The sequence below is a fragment of the Bemisia tabaci genome, chromosome 1 (assembly GCF_918797505.1).
Source record: "Bemisia tabaci chromosome 1, PGI_BMITA_v3".
Taxonomy (NCBI): Eukaryota; Metazoa; Arthropoda; class Insecta; order Hemiptera; family Aleyrodidae; genus Bemisia; species Bemisia tabaci.
Genome location: NC_092793.1, coordinates 35,265,585 through 35,283,352, shown reverse-complemented (window position 1 = coordinate 35,283,352; position 17,768 = coordinate 35,265,585). Strand labels below are relative to the sequence as shown.

The 17,768-nt window shown below is 38.6% G+C and overlaps 1 protein-coding gene across 13 annotated transcripts in view; it reads left to right on the top strand.

Annotated features, from left to right (window-relative positions):
• Window positions 1-17,768, top strand: part of LOC109042363 (uncharacterized) — a 270,886-nt gene that overhangs the window by 115,515 nt on the left and 137,603 nt on the right. For all 13 annotated transcript variants that reach the window (XR_011899858.1, XM_072300324.1, XM_072300329.1 and 10 more), the window contains exons 9-13: window positions 7,534-7,878; window positions 11,237-11,386; window positions 13,840-13,980; window positions 16,780-16,935; window positions 17,376-17,474. Coding sequence is in view for 12 of the 13 variants with exons in the window: in XM_072300324.1 (XP_072156425.1) it covers window positions 7,534-7,878; window positions 11,237-11,386; window positions 13,840-13,980; window positions 16,780-16,935; window positions 17,376-17,474 (891 nt within the window). In the remaining variant the exon portion in view is untranslated. The remainder of the gene's footprint in view (window positions 1-7,533; window positions 7,879-11,236; window positions 11,387-13,839; window positions 13,981-16,779; window positions 16,936-17,375; window positions 17,475-17,768) is intronic.

Sequence of the window (17,768 nt, the reverse complement as noted above, 5' to 3'; positions counted from 1 at the left end):
GCAAAGGGGTAGCCGACACTCTTAGTGACACCTAACTCCCTTAATCTGAAAATTGATTCGATTTAGAATGGAATTCAGAGCAAACGGCAGCACGGATTCCAACGATCTTGGTGTCTATGGACACAGCTAAGTTAGCCGGATGGCATTTAAGGGTTTATTATCTAACAGTCGGTAGCTGCACCACCAGTGTAAGTCCATAGCATAACCTCACTATTTGATGTGTTTACATCAAATTTTCATACATAAAAATAGAGAAGGAATGGGCGGGCCCAGCGATTTATGCAGCAATATAAATTCTTGATTTTATAGTTATCATCAAGCTGAGAAAATAGAACGAGTACATACCTTTCATGAAAGACTTTGTTACACATTGACTGGCCACATGATGTTTCTAACAACTTCTGACGCAAAATCAAAGAGACTCGAAGAAAACCAAATTTGAGCTAATACTCATCGTCAAAGATCTCTGATTTAGGGATATAAAGTTGACTTAGTGATTGAATTATACCTCGCATCCCCATATCCCCATGATGTCTTCGATGTAAACAAGCAACGGTAAGAGGCGAAAGCTTTCCAAGATTAGTCATGAAGAACACAAGATCTTAATGTCAATAACATACACTTAGGAAAAGCACAAGCACTCCAGAGCACGTAGGTTGAAAGCAAAATTTAAAGCGAATAAATATTGGTTAGAGCATAGTAACCGTGTCGCATGTAGTGTGATGGGCGAAGGCTCATATTACAGTGATTTTTAGATCTTTTCTTGTCACTGATAGGGTCCACTGAAAACAACTACATCTCTTCAAGATATGGAAACTAGCATTCGTGACTTGAGGAAAACAATAATGTAATTTAAAACTGAGAGTAATGGGCTCTCCCTTCGATCCATCGATCCATTGGTGTGCATGGTAGGGAAATATTTGGATGCTGTTAGTCACGAGAATGTAAACTGTGGTGTAAATCCTGCTTCCTTTTGATAGTTTGGCACAACTTCGGTGTCCTTTTATCGCCGTAATTTACCTAAATTACATTTATTGATGCTTGGGTCAGACAGATACACGGACTGATAATCTCACTTCTGAATAAAGACAACACTTGAACATTTTAAGAGAAACTAATGAAATAGTGTATCTGGCTCTGGCAGAAGACATGCGAGGTAATAATATAAGTGTGAAAAAATATTAGTTAGCTTCTACAGAAAATTGAACTCTTATATTATATTAAATCATAAATCTGTTCTCAACTAGTTAGAGTTAGAAGTTGGTAACGAGGGGAATTTCGTTTCCGAAACACGGGCAGGACTGGCTGAACTGAACGGAATCGACCAATAACATTGAACCACTACCGGTTTTATTTCTAAATTTAAATAATTATAGTTAAAATTTTGAAAGTTATTTGCTGATGCTGAATTATCCGAGCATTGAAACCCTATTAAATGTGGTAGAAATGAAATCCTCATATCTTCAAGCATGATCCTATGTAGGTTTCATTAGAATCTGTGGCCGTGTAAGCAAGAAATCTGTTGTGAAAGGTGATCATGTCGGTTTCCTGCTACTAAACGGCCCATGTTACAAAAAATATTTGTCATTTTGGGCCTTTAAGTGATTATAACTTTTTGAAAACTCAATGGATCTAGATGAAACTTTCCCACTTAGTAGGCCCAATTTAGGTGCGTCAGTAGACACCAAGATCTTTGGAATCCGTGCTGTCGTTTGGGCTGCAGTCGAGTTCGAACCGAATCAATTTTCAGAATAAGGGAGTTACGTGTGTCTATGGTTGGCTGCCACCTTTTTCGTTTGGACGCTTTCCAGTGTTGTCGAGTTTAGACTTTGTCCGGAGGTGGCTACCGCCACCCATGATGGAACACTGAACAGTTTAATAAGTTTACGGTCCCAGAATAGAAAATTGTCGAAGGCTATTTAGTCTTGGGTGGCTTCCTAAGAGTAAACAAGTGATACATGTAATATATTGTGGATATTTCTTTAAAGAGAGCCATTAAGGGAAGGACATTCGATTACTGATTCTATTTAGATTGCTGTAAATGAGATGTAGGAAGTTTTCTCCAAAATATTTACTTCCCGAAACAAAGCACAAGGCTTCGCATCATGAAGCTTCGGCATGGTCAGTAACAGTGTCAGGATTTAACTGGCCGATCTGTTGTTGTTTCTGAAGTTTAACCAAATACTATTGCAAAAACATATGCACTCAACATTTTCAAGAAGAATTATTCCCAAATTCACTTCATTACCATGGAAACTCAGTATCTCAGTGTACTGAAATGACTGAGTAAACTAGCACAAATTTGGTCAATATTTTCTGATTTTCCAACGTTTCGAGGAGTTTGCAGGTCGAGATATTTGTAAAGCAGGATAAGATATTTTAGTTGAACGAATAACAGTCAGAAAATATGCCAAAAACACCAAAAACTAGCGAAATGTTTGTCAAAAGGTGAAATTGATAACAGCCTTGGTTGGTTGTTTTGATTAGCCTCGATATTCGAACGCGTTGAGGTCCCGCTGACGGCGCCCGGTCGAATGTGTGGCAAGAAGCCAGGGGGTAGTTCCGGCGCTACTGAATTGCCGCTAAAGCGCGGGCAAACGCGGCATTTTGAAATTTCGAACTTCAAAAGTCGTTTTCGGAGGGAAAAACGGCTCGGAAAAATTGGAAAAAATTACTGCGTGATCAGGAGACAATGTAGTTTCTGAAAATGCAAGAATTAGAAACAGGTTAATAAGCTCATTTTGGTCGTGAATTTCATTGGTGATGTCAAAACAGCTCTCCGGTCAAAGGGGGTGCTCTAAATCCAAGGGGGCGACTAAATTTGAGAGGCAATAGGGGTGCATTTTTTAGATTTTTACGAAAAAGGAGAGTGAGGTGTATCAATTCCTATGTAATATCGATTCTAGATATCATTTATCAAGTCGAACAAGCCCGAGTGTGGAAAGGTGGAAGGGTGCATTTTTTAAAAAAAAAAAAAAAAAATCACCTAACAAAGGAAGGAAGGTATCTTTTTCCGTCTATTTTTATTCAACAAGTCTGAAAAATGTAAAAGATTAATTTTACTCAACAATGATACGTTTTATGCATGAAGGTGACCATCATGGCTGTTCACGGTATGAAAATAATGTAACAGGAGCACCCAATGAGTTGTTTTTGCTCACATGACGTACCTTTTCTTGTCAAGATAGGATAAAATCTGAATCAGCGTGCTGATTCAAATCCTGTGTCAGGCTCGTCAGGATCTTTCACTTCGGATTTCTCCAAGTTTTTACAGTTGAAGTCGGCACAACTTCTGTGAAAATCAGGGCATGATCTTACAAGTACGCTGCATAGTGTCAAACCCTTTCTTAAAATAACAACGGAGGATATACTGAGGAGCGACTCTAGAGCTGGACTCAGGTCGGTCGAAAGTGGATTTAATATCGTTGTTCTAATACTTTCATCCCGATTGACAAGCATCCAGATCGACTTGTCCCGTCCACAGTTGGATTGTAGCTCCTTAAATTGATGGTGCTTCGTAGCTGAAAATGCCGGAGTTAATCTCTCTATTTGCGATGAAGATTTTGGAAGCTGCAACTTTTTCCTTTGAACACGTGATGACGGACGTTTTTGAGAGTCTCATTTTTGTGGCACCATAGAGAAGAAATGTTACTCCTTTTTCAGCTTTCCATATTCGTTTAAGGCTTTACTTGGGATCTAAGAACCTTTCGGTAGATTCTTGCAGGTAAAGATCTGATTCCCGTGTATTGAATGTAGTTCCTTTTCTGATTCCGTGCATGTGGCTGGTCGAATCGCAAGTAGTAAATGCATTCAAGAACAGTAGCTTCTCTTATAAACGTTGACTGATTCTGTAACGTATACAAGGGATGTTGTGAGTGATTGTTTCGCATTAAGCGTTTAAGTAATACCCTTTCTAAAGAGCAAGGAAAAATGTATGTCTTCTGATTGATTTAACAAAAAAACAAATGGGTCCCGATCCTCTCCTATTATATTTATGTTGTGGTGCCCTTGCAAGCTTCAACACGCTTTTCAACGATATCAACATCTGCATATCCTTTCGCATGCACCACCCTACACCATGGATTGGAAGTTTGTACGGAATATGGATAAGTAGATTTTAATTAAGTCCATGCAATGACCAATAGGGTATAGACGAAGAAAAAGAGAATGATTCCTCTTGTAGAGATGGTTAAGGAATGCTAGAGAAATACTAAAATTGGAAGCGAGTATGTTTTGCTTGTTAATGCAATAGGTAGGGACAACACGCGTTTTTAGCATATATTCCTATCAGTCGTACTATTATGATCTTTGTTTTATTAAATAAACTTTTCACATCTAATTTCTGTTCTAGGGCCAGAAATAAACAGAAATAGACATCTTCCTTGCCTCGTTAGGTGAATTTTTTTTTTTAAAAATGCACCCTTCCACATTTCAAATGTAGCCACCCTCTGGGATTTGGGGCACCCCCTTCAACCAGCGGGCTTAACCTAACTCATTAGGTGCTCCTGTTAAATTATTTTCATACCAAGAACAGCCATGATGGTCACCTTCATGCATAAAACGTATCATTGTTGAGTAAAATTAATCTTTTAAATTTTTCAGACTTGTTGAGTAAAAATAGACGGAAAAAGACACCTTCCTTCCTGTGTTAGGCGAATTTTTTTTTTTTTTAAAAAAAATGCACCCTTCCGTTTTTCCACACTAGGGCTTGTTCGACTTGATACATGAAATCTAGAGTCAAAATTACATAGGAATTGATACACCTCACTCTCCTTTTTCGTAAAAATCTAAAAAATGCACCCCTACTGCCTCTCAAATTTAGCCGCCCCCTTGGATTTAGAGCACCTTCTTTGACCGGGGAGCTGTTTTGACATCATCAATGAAATTCACGACCAAAATTATGCAGGAACTGATGCACCACACCCGTCTTTTCACGTATAAATCTAAAAAATGTACCCCTCCTGCCTCTCAAATTTAGCCACCCTCTTGGATTCAAAGTACCCCCTTTGACCGGGGAGCTGTTTTAACGTCACCAATGAAATTCACGACCAAAATTATCCAGGAATTGTTGCACCACACCCGTCTTTTCACGTACAAATCTTAAAAATGAACCCCTCCTGCCTCTTAAATTTAGCCGCCCTCTTGGATTTAGAGCACCCCCTTTGACCGGGGAGCTGTTTTACATACGAAAAGATACCTCACATGCTACTATAGGAACACTTTAAAATACCGAAATCCCATAAGGCCTTATTATGGCCGCCTTTGGATTTTAGGCATTTTGGGGGGTGCTCCAGGGTTGGACCATGGTAAACGCCTTAGTTGGCCTTTAGTATGTTGTTCAGGAGGATCTACTGATAACGTTTACATAGGAAAAGTTTGTTATGCAATTTGTTCCCGGTCAAACCGCATTTCTCTCTAACTAACACAATAGAGATAACATTTTTATAATTATGGCAACAAGGGATAGGAGTGGAAGGAGAGGGGATGTTCTCAAACTTTTATTAAACAAGTAGATACTCCCAAGTTCATAATTATATGTTAAAAGTAAGATCCTGGAGAAATTTTAGATTTTAACAAGTAACTACGCGTTGAGTCGCAAAGATCTGCCGCTCTCGCGCGGAAAAAAAATCCCGGGTTTTTTGCGCGTAATTTGGCAACAAATTATCGTACAAATTTCGTCAATATACCGTTTTAAAGCTCAAACAATATTTTACAACTTTAGCAGAAGGCATTTTTTCCGATTTCTACCGACTTGGGACCTGAAATCAGCTTTAAAGATTTTTAGAAAAAACAAATTTTCGGTTTTTCGTAAATTTGACGAATATGGCAATTCTTCCTCCAAACATGTACCTGATTCAATTTCTGACAATTTGAAAAGAAAAATCCGTCTCAATAAGATAATTTGATACCACTAGCAAGCACTCATTGTCAATTTTTAAGAACTTCCTTGATTTTTCTTTTTGGTGCAAAGCAAATTCTAAGAAAATCTCTGTTGGTTTTTTTTCTTGTAAAAAAATTTAACAAAAGCGGCGAATTTTAAACACTACAAACAAAAATATGTGGCTTGGAAGTTTCATTGTTGACAGTTGGTTCAAATGGGAGAGTGTTTCAGTTTTATTTGTGACTAACCAATGTTGACAAGAAATGCTGGTGACGTCTGTAATACCAGAAAAGTTCAAAAAATTAAGAAGATCTTGTGAAAAATTATTTAGATGTAAGTTATTCAGAAAACTACATAGGATGTTCAAAAAGCTTTGCCTTATTTCCAGGTTTTAAGCAAACGAAAGCAGCTATCAATTTTCGGTTTGTGTGGGCTTAAAGTAGACGTAATTACCAACAAAACAAGACTAAGAACAGCTCTCTAGCTTAAAAAATGACAAGAGATACAGGGTTTTGAAAATGACATGTAGCGTGACCGCCTCCAGGATTTTTAGCTACAAATATGCGTGTCAAGAAAAAAAAAAGTTAAATGAGAATAGAATGTATTTTTTTATAAAAATCTAAAAATCGTACGGAAATTGACGAACTTTAAGCTTCTTGATCGGTTGACACTGCTGACTCAACATTCGGCTGTTTTTCGAAGTGTTTTCCACCACTTTGAACTCAAGACTTCAGCCGCAGTTTACCCGGGAATTCATGGAAAAATACACCATCGTCGTTATCCCGCACCCCCTTCAGTCCGGACCTGGCTCCGTGTGATTTTTGGCTCTTTCCTGAGTTAAGGAAATTTCTGAGAGGCACACGGTTTGATTCTGTAGCCGAGATCAAAACCGCTGTTCAAAAATTCTTCATAACCCTCCCTCAAGAAGACTTCGAAAAGACGATCCTTGTGAAGTGGGCAGAACGGCTGAAGCTTTGTGTTCAAAGCGGTGGAAAACACTTCGAAAAACAGCCGAATTTTGAGTCAGCTGTGTAAACCAACGAAGAAGCTTGGTCCATTTCCGTACGATTTTTTAAGTTTTTTCAATAAATACATTCAATTCTCATTTAATTTTTTTTTCTTGACACTCATATTTGGAGCTAAATATCCTGGAGGCGGTCACGCTACATGTCACTTTCAAAACCCTGATCTATGTCATTTTTTAAGCTAGAAAGCTGTTCTTGGTCTTGTTTTATTGGTAATTATGTCTTCTTTAAGCTCACACACAAACGGCAAATTGTTAGCTGCTTTCGTTTGCATAGAACCTGGTACCTGGAAATGTGCAAAACTTGTTGAACACCTTATATATATTCATTAGGTTCTGAATCAGTGAAAAGTTCATCATAGTTTTCAACGAAAATGCAAACCAAAGTCCTCAAAAAAGAGGACTTGTCAGGGAAACTTCTGTAACACCTCTTCTTGTCTCATAGCTCCCAATTAAATTAAACTTCTGAGTCTAATTTTCAATAGTGACACTCAACACTTTCTAACCATTCCTTGAAAACCTCTCTCTCTTTTAGATTTTTGCAAGCTTGTAATTGATCTGAAAATAAAAGTGTAATGTCCGAAACAAATGTAATATTTGCATTTCAATTGATAATTCCCATTTTCAGTCTGGGCTCACGCCACTGCATGTAGCAAGTTTCATGGGATGTATGAACATAGCAATCTACTTACTGCAACATGATGCAAATCCAGATGTTCCTACTGTGCGAGGTGAAACTCCTTTACATTTAGCAGCTAGAGCCAACCAAACAGACATAGTCAGGATTCTGTTAAGGAATGGTGCAAGTGTTGATGCACAAGCTAGAGAAGATCAGACTCCCCTTCACGTCGCCTGCCGACTAGGCAATTCTGATATTGTAATGCTGCTCCTTCAACATGGAGCTTCTGTTAATGCAACAACCAAAGATTCCTACACGCCTTTGCATATTGCGGCTAAAGAAGGTCAAGAAGAGGTAAGCTTAACTTTTTTCCTTTTTTTTCATTTTAAAATGAAAAGTTTGATGATCTTGAATGTACGCCGTCATCAGGACGTCTGCTGGCCCGGAAAGTTTAAAATTAGTTCTTAATCTTTAAATGCGGCCAGGAAGTACTGAAAAAGTACGAAAATTCTGCAGGAGATCTGGAATTTTTCACTTCATACCAGACGTGTGTTTTAAGACAACCTGAAAAGTATGCAATCCTTTGCATATTCATTTTGGGTGCAGTATTCGCCTGCTGTAATTGTGAAGCCAGTTGATCTACAGGCCACCAATGAGCTTGGAATTTCGTGATTAAAGCCCTGCATAGACGATCAAATTCCGAACCAATTCCGATCAAAGTAGACATGCTAATGACTGGTGGTCACCATCTACCATCAAATTTTGACTGGCCGCACTTTTTTGTTCAAAGTAAGATCAGAACGGAGTGCCATCATTCATCATTTCCTGCCACAGGAAACATTTCTGCCAAGTTTTCATTTTAAAATGAAGCAAATTAATGAGTTCAAGACTGATGACTCCTGACCCTTTGATGCTACTTTGATCGGAATTGGTTCGGGAATTTGATCGCCTATGGAGGCCTTAAGTCCTCTTTATCACACATAGGTACTGATGAAGTACTAAATTTCCTTAATAAGTATTGAAAAATTAGGTACTCTAGAATTGCTCATTTTTAGCCGGCCAGTTTGAGTAGACACTCTTTGCCAGTTTAATCAGTTGAATTCAGGCAAAGAAGACCCAGAGGCCTGAAAAAAAGTCTAATGTTTTTAAGAGAGATTGTGTTGGGCACATTTTTTTGGGCATTCAAAATAATTTCCAAAAAAGTAAGTTGAGTATTACTTTTGTGGTGAAAGGTTTTAAAAAAGTTTGTTTGATTGTAAGTCAGTCTCATTTAAAGAAAATAGCAATAGAAAATCTGGCAGATATTCAGCTAATTTTTCATCCAATAAGTTTGACTCAATAAGTTCTGAAAAGCAGTAAGAGTAAACTTTAAAATGCGAAGGTTGTTCGGAAAATAAACTCTGTCTTATATTTTCAAAACATTTCATGGTAAATAAATTCCATAAAAAAAAAAAAAAAAAAAGATTTATCCAACAACAATATGTTGGAAATGTGTGCGGAAGTAGCGTGGAGACATACTATTTTCATGTCATCATTCTCATATTATTTTCATCGTATCATTTGGTACTTTTCGCTAAATTTAAGAGAACTTATTGATTCATAAACGTTTAATAAAAATTAACTTTATTGAAAAAAGAAAATAACATCATTGATTTGGGTGAACCTGTGGCTGATTGTATGAAGGAAGTATATTCCAGTATTTTTATTTAGCTTATTAACTCATGAGAAAATGTTCGCACGTTTTTTATCTAGTATTAATTATTTTCGATTGGTCTAAAACATTCAATACAATCACTAAAGAAATGATCTCCCTGGCAGGACTTGAACCCCTGCCTCAATGTTGGGTTCTATCGCCAGTCAACAAGCGGTGATCTAGCCGACCCAGCTACCATGGCAGGCTGGGAAGTACGAAAAATTGGACGTATTTCTATCAAGCAGACCTATGTGGAGGTGAGAAATATGGGGTCTGCTCGCTAGTTCTCTGGCCGTAAGAGTGAATGAGAACAATAATGCGCCAGTAACGTCAGCGGCAATGACGAAGCCCGGGGAGAGGGGGAGATCGCCATCCCCGCCGCTGCCATTTAACTCATGAGCCTTGTCCACAACGCTCTTGCCCCATGCCCCCGGCTCATGAACCCCGCATTCAGTTGCCACGTAGGTCTGTTTGATAGAATTTAATATCCCGCTTTTCCAATTCTTCAAAAGGAACAACACCCTCTTTTACATTAGGAGTATTTCAGAGACAGACAGTGGGCAGAGCTTCTCTGGAGTTGACCTCGGCGGCGCGTCAGCAGCTGCCGTGATAATAAAGAAAGGATCAAGCGCATTTCTGTATGAGCCATACATAGCACATGCTTTAAGTGTCTCGAGGTTCATCTCTGCATGCATTCGCTATCACGGCAATTGAGCTGAGGCAATATTTGTTTTCATGCATTAAATCAATTAATCGTTCAGAATGTCGTTCTGATTTTAGCTTCTATAGCCGTAATGGGTCCTCCAGAGCAATTTTCCACCTTGTACAATGGTCATTATTTTTTAGCGGCCTCTTAAGAGCCAACTTTTGTTCACTCGCTGTTGATCAAACAAGAACATACATCAAAGACGCTCATTGGCTACAAAGTTGCGGCGGGATTTAAGCTTCTATATTTGAGTCATCTGTGGGTAGAAAAGCTTATTTGAGCTTTCTGTCAAATAAAATAATGTGGTTTTTGACGGGAAAATGTTCTCTAGGGTTTCCCCTCGGAAGTCGATTCGGTTTTTTGGTGAATGACCATCACGGCTCATGAGTGTAACGGCTCAAACACGAAAAACGGATCCGACGAAAAAAAATTTGGACGGCCCATTGAATAGCATTGGTTGATCGGAGTGTTGCACTTCACTACACCCGAGTGATTTCCGAGAGATTCCGAGTGAGTTGAGTGATTTCCGCGCGCCCTAATGGCACGCTCAAAATCTGAATGCCATACTCTCAACTCTTTAACGAAGAAAGAAGTTGGATTGTGTTTGCTGAGAAAGTCGTTTTACTGGACAAACCTCCTCTCTGCACTGGTTCAAAAATGAAAATCCTTTGTCCAGGCAAGTATCATAACTTTAAAAACGAATCGACCCTCCTATGAAATATATGTTGAAAAGAGCCTACCTCATTCTATTGGTTTTATTGTTCATCCAAACCCCTCAGGCATCAGTGCTTCATTTCTCTAATGCAAGCTCCTAGATTTTACTTCGAATCCAAAAAGTGACTGCTTTGTTGCTGACCAGATCATCAGTGACCAACTTCCTACCACCGAGTCTTGATTTCAGCTCAAGGAAAAGGTAAAAATTACCAGGGGCTAAATTTAGCCAGTGTGGAGCCTGGGGAAAAGTGTCCCACACAAAATATTGGAACAAATTCTGAGTAGTTGCAGCAGAATATAGAAAACCCCTCTTAAGTAATACATTCATTCAAAAATTCCATTTTTCGACCTGTATAGAGAAAAGGTTGATCTAGTAAAACAGACTTTCCCAGTAAAGTATTGGGCCAATTTTTAATTTTTCAGCTCTTCGAAAATCTGTGTGACAAACACATTCTTTTTTATTGAATTCATTTATCGTTAATATTTTGGAAAAGAAACTGTAGAACTCACTGTTTCTAGAAATTTTCAAATTACTCAATGACTTGATGAATCTTGCTTTCATCAGTGATTAAATGGTGTGTGGTACGGTGTGTGTTTAGGTGGCCTCAGTTTTATTGGAAAACTGTGCGTCTTCGACAGCTACAACAAAAAAAGGACTGACGCCTCTCCATCTAGCCGCTAAATATGGAAGCATAAAAGTAGCTAGACTTCTGCTGCAAAAAGAGGCTGCGATTGATGCTCATGGAAGGGTGGGTTAATGTTGAAATTTTGCTTACTTCATGCACAAATCTTATGTTCAATCATTTTTATTCCAGCCAAATTGCATGCTCTTCTGGAAACCTTTGTTGAAACGATGTTTCATGAATGAAACTGTTCTACTAAAAATATTTATGTACGGGCCGTTAATCTTATTCATCACCTTGGCTGGTCACCATGATTGTTTCTTCGTTGTTGACGTCGAGCCAAAACAGTCATACTAACCAGTGTTTTGTGTGGTGCATTTTCGCATGCGGCTCTGAATTTTTTTGTTTTTGTATGCTACATGCATCTCTTTTTAGTATCTTTGGAGGATTTTCTGTACGATTCAGAAGTATTTGAAGTTATTTATTATATACGATCAGGGGATGGTCTTTCAAGAATTTTTCTTCCTTTTTTTTAAGTGATGTTCAAACACTCAGGAAATCAGGTTTCAGTTTTTAGGGGCCAGTTTTATAATTTATTATGAAGAAAGATATGTTTTTTGGATGAGGGGTGGAGTCCATTTTAGTATTAAGCCCATGTCCAGGCTAAATAGCTTGATTTATATGAAATCTTTGTAATTTTTGCCATATTTTACCTAATTTCGCAAGTATGTCAAAATTAGAGTTTTTATTTTGGGAGACCCTGCTTCTAAGAAACTGAAGAAGTGTAACAATTAATTTGCCAGGGGGTACTTTTGCCACTCCAAGGAGCAAGAATCACGGTGGAAGCTGTGACTTTAATCGTTTTTCCAGCGATTTTCACCAATGTTTTAACTTGGCAAGTCTGCCAAAATTAGGCCTTCAATTTTCAGAGAATATTGTAGCAGATTAAGAGGGTGTACACAGTGGGTTTTAACTAAATCTAATTAAGAAAATGAAAGTCCCCATGTCTGAAAGCGGAAAAGAACAGCGAAACACCTCAGGAAAACATCCCCGCTGAAAAGAAAATCATTCGTTGGGCCGTTTTTTTTTGCCCCCCCAAGCCAAAAGGCGGCCGATATGCGCCGCCGCGGGGTGCAAATGTTACAACTCCCTCACAATGTCAAGTGGCACATCGATTCCTATGTAATTTTGATTGTAGAATCCGAATATGAGGTCAGAAATCCCTCACAACCAAAAGGGATCGCGCAAATTCAAGATGGCGGCCAAAAATAGGCCCCGGAGTAAAAATTCTCAATTCCAGCTTTTGGTGACGAGTGAGATGTCTTTTTTTATGTTTTTGGGGTCATAGGATCCAAATTTGAGGTCAAAAATTCCCTTCTGCCGACAGGGATCCCTCAAATCCAAAATGGCTTCCATTTTGGGGCTGACATATTATTTCCGAAAGACGCGTGTAGTCGAGTGAGGTGTCTTCTTACATGTTTTTTGGACCACATGATCAGAAACTGGGATCCAAACTGTGTCCCTGTGGGCCGGAAGGTAAGATTTGTCCCTTAGCACCTTGATTGTAACGTTTTTATCAACTATTTAAATAAAAACTCAGAATTTCACTGTTAGAACGGCGCCAACCACACTAAGAATGCTCTATTCTTACAAATAATGTTTGACCTTTTTGTCTAGCAGGGGCTATAGTCCCCTGCTTCACAAAAAAACTAGCGCAAGAGAAATAGGAACAAAACAAAAATAATCTTCTTTGAACAGTGAAACAGTGAAAACAGTGAAATTCTGAGTTTTTATTTAAATAGTTGATAAAAACGTTACAATCAAGGTGCTAAGGGACAAATCTTACCTTCCGGCCCACAGGGACACAGTTTGGCTCCCAGTTTCTGATCATATGGTCCAAAAACATGTAAAAAGACACCTCACTCGACTACACGCGTCTTTCGGAAATAATATGTCAGCCCCAAAATGGAAGCCATTTTGGATTTGAGGGATCCCTGTCGGCAGAAGGGACTTTTTGACCTCAAATTTGGATCCCATGACCCAAAAAACATAAAAAAAGACATCTCTTTCGTCACCAAAAGCTGGAATTGAGAATTTTTACTCCGGGGCCTATTTTTGGCCGCCATCTTGAATTTGCGCGATCCCTTTTGGTTGTGAGGGATTTCTAACCTCATATTCGGATTCTACGATCAAAATTACATAGGAATCGATGTGTCACTTGACATTGTGAGGGAGTTGTAACATTTGCACCCTGCGGCGGCGCATATCGGCCGCCATTTTGGCTTGGGGGGGCAAAAAAAAAACGGCCCAACGAATGATTTTCTTTTCAGCGGGGATGTTTTCCTGAGGTGTTACGCTGTGCTTTTCCGCTTGCAGACATGGGGACTTCCATTTTCTTAATTAGATTTAGTTAAAACCCACTGTGTGTAAGAATTATTTTTTGTGGGGGATGCCTTTTTACAGATCACCACCAATCTATTGGCTGTACATCCTTGATTGCGCCTCTGGCTTCCCCTGGATCTGCCACCACCTGTCATCTCTTAGAATTATTCCTTTATTTTAACTTTTTTTTGTCTTAGAATGGTGTGACTCCTCTGTACGTGGCTAGTCATTATAACAATTCAGATATTGCTTTGCTTCTCCTGGACAAAGGAGCGTCTCCTCATGCAACAGCCAAAAATGGGCACACTCCACTACACATTGCAGCAAAGAAAAGCCAGGTAAATTTACATTAATGGGTTACGAAACAAGTTCTGTACTAGGAAAATACAAAGGCTGTCCTGAAAAAACTGACAGTAAGGCTGTCATTCGGGAACTTTAATAGTTATTGACATGCGGTTTGTTGGGAAGACGTAGCTCATACTCTTAGCTCTTAAACGAGCCTAAGTTGAGCTAGTTTGGTTAAAAACTCAACGAGTTACATCAATTTTCCCAAAACGTGTAAAAAAAAAAACCCCTACAGGATTTTTGATTGCTCACTTGTCAGAGGATGCGGCACCCAAGTTGACGAAACACGTCGCATTTTCAAATTGTCCCGCAAAATTCTGCGAATTAAGCTTTTGGAAATGTCAAGCAGTTCTTGCAAAGTACGAACGGATAAACGCCGGTCCTCTCGAATCACCGCAGCCACCGTACCGATGTTTTCCTCCGTTGCGGAAGTTGACGGCCGGCCCCCCTGCGGAATGAAAGCCGCCGACTCTCGACCTTCGGAAAAGGCTTTGTGCCACCTATAAATGGTGCGTTCACCAATTCGATTTTGTCCGTAAGTCACTGTCATTTCATTTACAGTTTCAGGAGCAGATAATTCACGGCGAACGCAATATCGAATTGCGTATTGTTGCTCTTGTTTCAACTCCGCGAGTGAACTCATGACGATACACAAAAACACGCGTTATCAAGCCGGACGATTTCACTGAACTGACTTTGCAAACAAAAACAAACTTCTCGGTTGTGATGGAAACACTTGCTGACAAGTTCAAACTTGCATCAAGACAAGTGGAAACTTAAAGTTAACGGAATGAAAAATTACCGAAGAATTCTGTAAGGGTTTTTTTTACACGTTTCGGGAAAATTGATGTAACTCGTTGAGTTTTTAACCAAACTAGCTCAACTTAGGCTCGTTTAAGAGCTAAGAGTATGAGCTACCACCTCCCTCAAACCGCGTGTCGATATCTATTAAAGTTTCTTAATTACAGCCTTACTGTCAGTTGTTTTGGGACAGCCTTTGTAAGTCACATGTTTTGTCTTCAAATTCTTACTTTGAAAACTATTTCCGTAAGAGGAAAGTCAGACATCAACTCCTTCATATAGGATTTATTAACAAGTACTTTTAAAACAGATCAAACAGAAGTTACTTTATTCAAATGATGTCATTTGTACAAGCGGGATTGTCGTTCCTGTTCCTCGTAAATACACTTTAGTGCACCGCTATAGTGGCCACAGAATAATAGCTCTCGCATCAACTCTAGACTCACAACTTATCAGCAATTGGGAATCTTATGTTTATTTTCTCGCTCTTTTCCTCTTCCTCTACTTTCACGGTTGGTTCTGTCACTGATAACTGCACGCCTTTGAGGCTTACCTCAAGTTCCATATCTTTTTCCCATTCTTCACCACACCATATTAGTATTGTGAAATGTGATGTGTGAGCCACAATGTGAACACATTGAATGAAAAATGGGTCCCTTTAAAATAAAAGTTAGGTCCATGCCTAAGCGCCTTCAGCAGGTCTTCAACGGCCAAAGCCGAGCTATCAAATATTAATAGCATACAGGGTTTTCCAAAAGTCTGTATCCCCCCCCCCCCCCGGTAACTTTTGAACGGTTAGAGATAGACAAACGAAACTTTGGGTTTGTTTCTATCTCAAAGGGGGCCATCTTCTAGGGGGGTCAGAGTGTTTGTCCCTCCCTCAGGGGGGACTGGAGTGCCCCCAACTTTTTTTTTCAAATGGTAACCCCTATCTTGTTATACATCATTTGAAAGAACATTAAAAACTAAGAATTTTGGCGCAAACCGCAGATCAATATCTTAATTTTTGACCGATCAAAAGTCAAATTTAACCAATTCTCTGAAAATCATAACTTTCGTTCAAATTATCGTATAATAAAAATAAAACGGGAAAATTTAGAAAATTGTAAGCTTTTTTAAGTAAAAATCACAGAAATTACCTCAAACTAATTTTAAGGGGGGGTTCGGACCCCCAAATACGCCAGTTAAAAGGTCATACAATTTTCCTGCAAAATGAGCCAATTTTCCCTAACTTTGCCTCAACGTATCTCAGTAAGTTCAAAATTAGTTCAACATTGTGTTTTCAAGTTCCCAAATTTCGAGCAGAAGTTTAAAAAAAAAACGATAATTAAGGTGATGAAATTTGATCGTCATTTCGTTTTTTTAAACTTCTGCTCGAAATTTGGAAATTTGAAAACACAATGTTGAACTAATCTTGAACTTACTGAGATATTTTGAGGCAAAGTTAGGGAAAATTGGCTCATTTTGCAGGAAAATTGTATGACCTTTTAACTGGCGTATTTGGGGGTCCGAGCCCCCCCCCCCTTAAAATTAGTTTGAGGTGATTTCTGTGATTTTTACTTAAAAGTGCTTACAATTTGCTAAATTTTCCCATTTTATTTTTTTCTCCACGATAATTTGAATGGGAGTTATGATTTTTTGAAAATTGGTCAAAGTTGACTTCTGATCTATCATAACTTGGTCAAAAATTAAAATATTGCTCTGCGGTTCGCACCAAAATTCTTAGTTTTTAATGTTCTTTCCAATGATGTATCACAAGAGAGGGGTTACCAATTGAAAAAAATAGTTGGGGGCACCCCCGTCCCCCTGAGGGAGGGGCAAACATTTTGACCCCCCAAGAAGATGGCCCCCTTTGAGGTAGAAACATGCTGATGATTTAACAAGCAAGGCTGCATAAGTCGTCTAATATTTTAAAAACTTGGCATTTTTCAAATGAAACTGAACTCTGAATCAAAGTACTTGTTGATATGTAGCTCTGAACTCTATTTCAGATGGATATAGCAACAACTTTACTGGAATATAATGCAAGTCCTAATGCGGAATCAAAAGCTGGTTTCACCCCCTTGCATTTGGCAGCGCAAGAGGGTCATTCTGACATGGCCTCATTGCTGATTGAGCACAAAGCAGATCCTAATCATCATGCTAAGGTATATATATATATATATATATATATATATGTTTGACTAAATACATACTGTTTAAGTATCATCAAGACGAGATCTATTTTCAACAGCTCTTGATGCTGGGCAGAGTTGCTATTGATTTTTTCCCCTATTTAATGCAGGAAAAACGAGAATAAAAGGGTATTGCAAACTTACAGAAGTTCAAATGTATAATCTTCAAGGCTCTTTGGATAGACTTTGCAGCAAATAGAGTCAAAAGTATTCCTGGCCTCGTGGATGAATAAAAATATCGTGATTTCAATGTGTTAAAAATTGCATTCTCACCTCTCTAGTCTGACGTCTGTAGTCCGTCAAGTTTGAAGACTATAGATTAGGCTTATTCAGTAAAGATTTTGTATGTATTTATTTCAAATTTGTTTCATTGCACTCTTAAATTAATTTTTATTTTCTTTTGTTCGTTGCAGAACGGGTTGACACCATTGCATTTGTGTGCTCAAGAGGACAAAGTTACTGTTGCTCATATTTTGATAAAGAATGATTCTAAAGTAGATTCTGTAACAAAGGTACATCATTTTTCATTCCTGGTGATTACCCTTAAGCTTAAAGCTATGCCATCTCTCAATTAATGCATAAAAACTTGTCACCAACAACGCGAACAAAAATTGTCAGAGTTCGATTAATTTCTTTGCAACTGCACAATAAATGAGTGTATCTTCAGCCGTGAATTACATGAAATAGCTACAAATACTCATTTTTACACTCCTTCACAGTGCTGGTGCAGGCTCTTGATTGCCATTGTGTCTTCATAAGAATATCTTCACTTTCAGATTTTTCACCATCAGATTTTTCAGCATTAA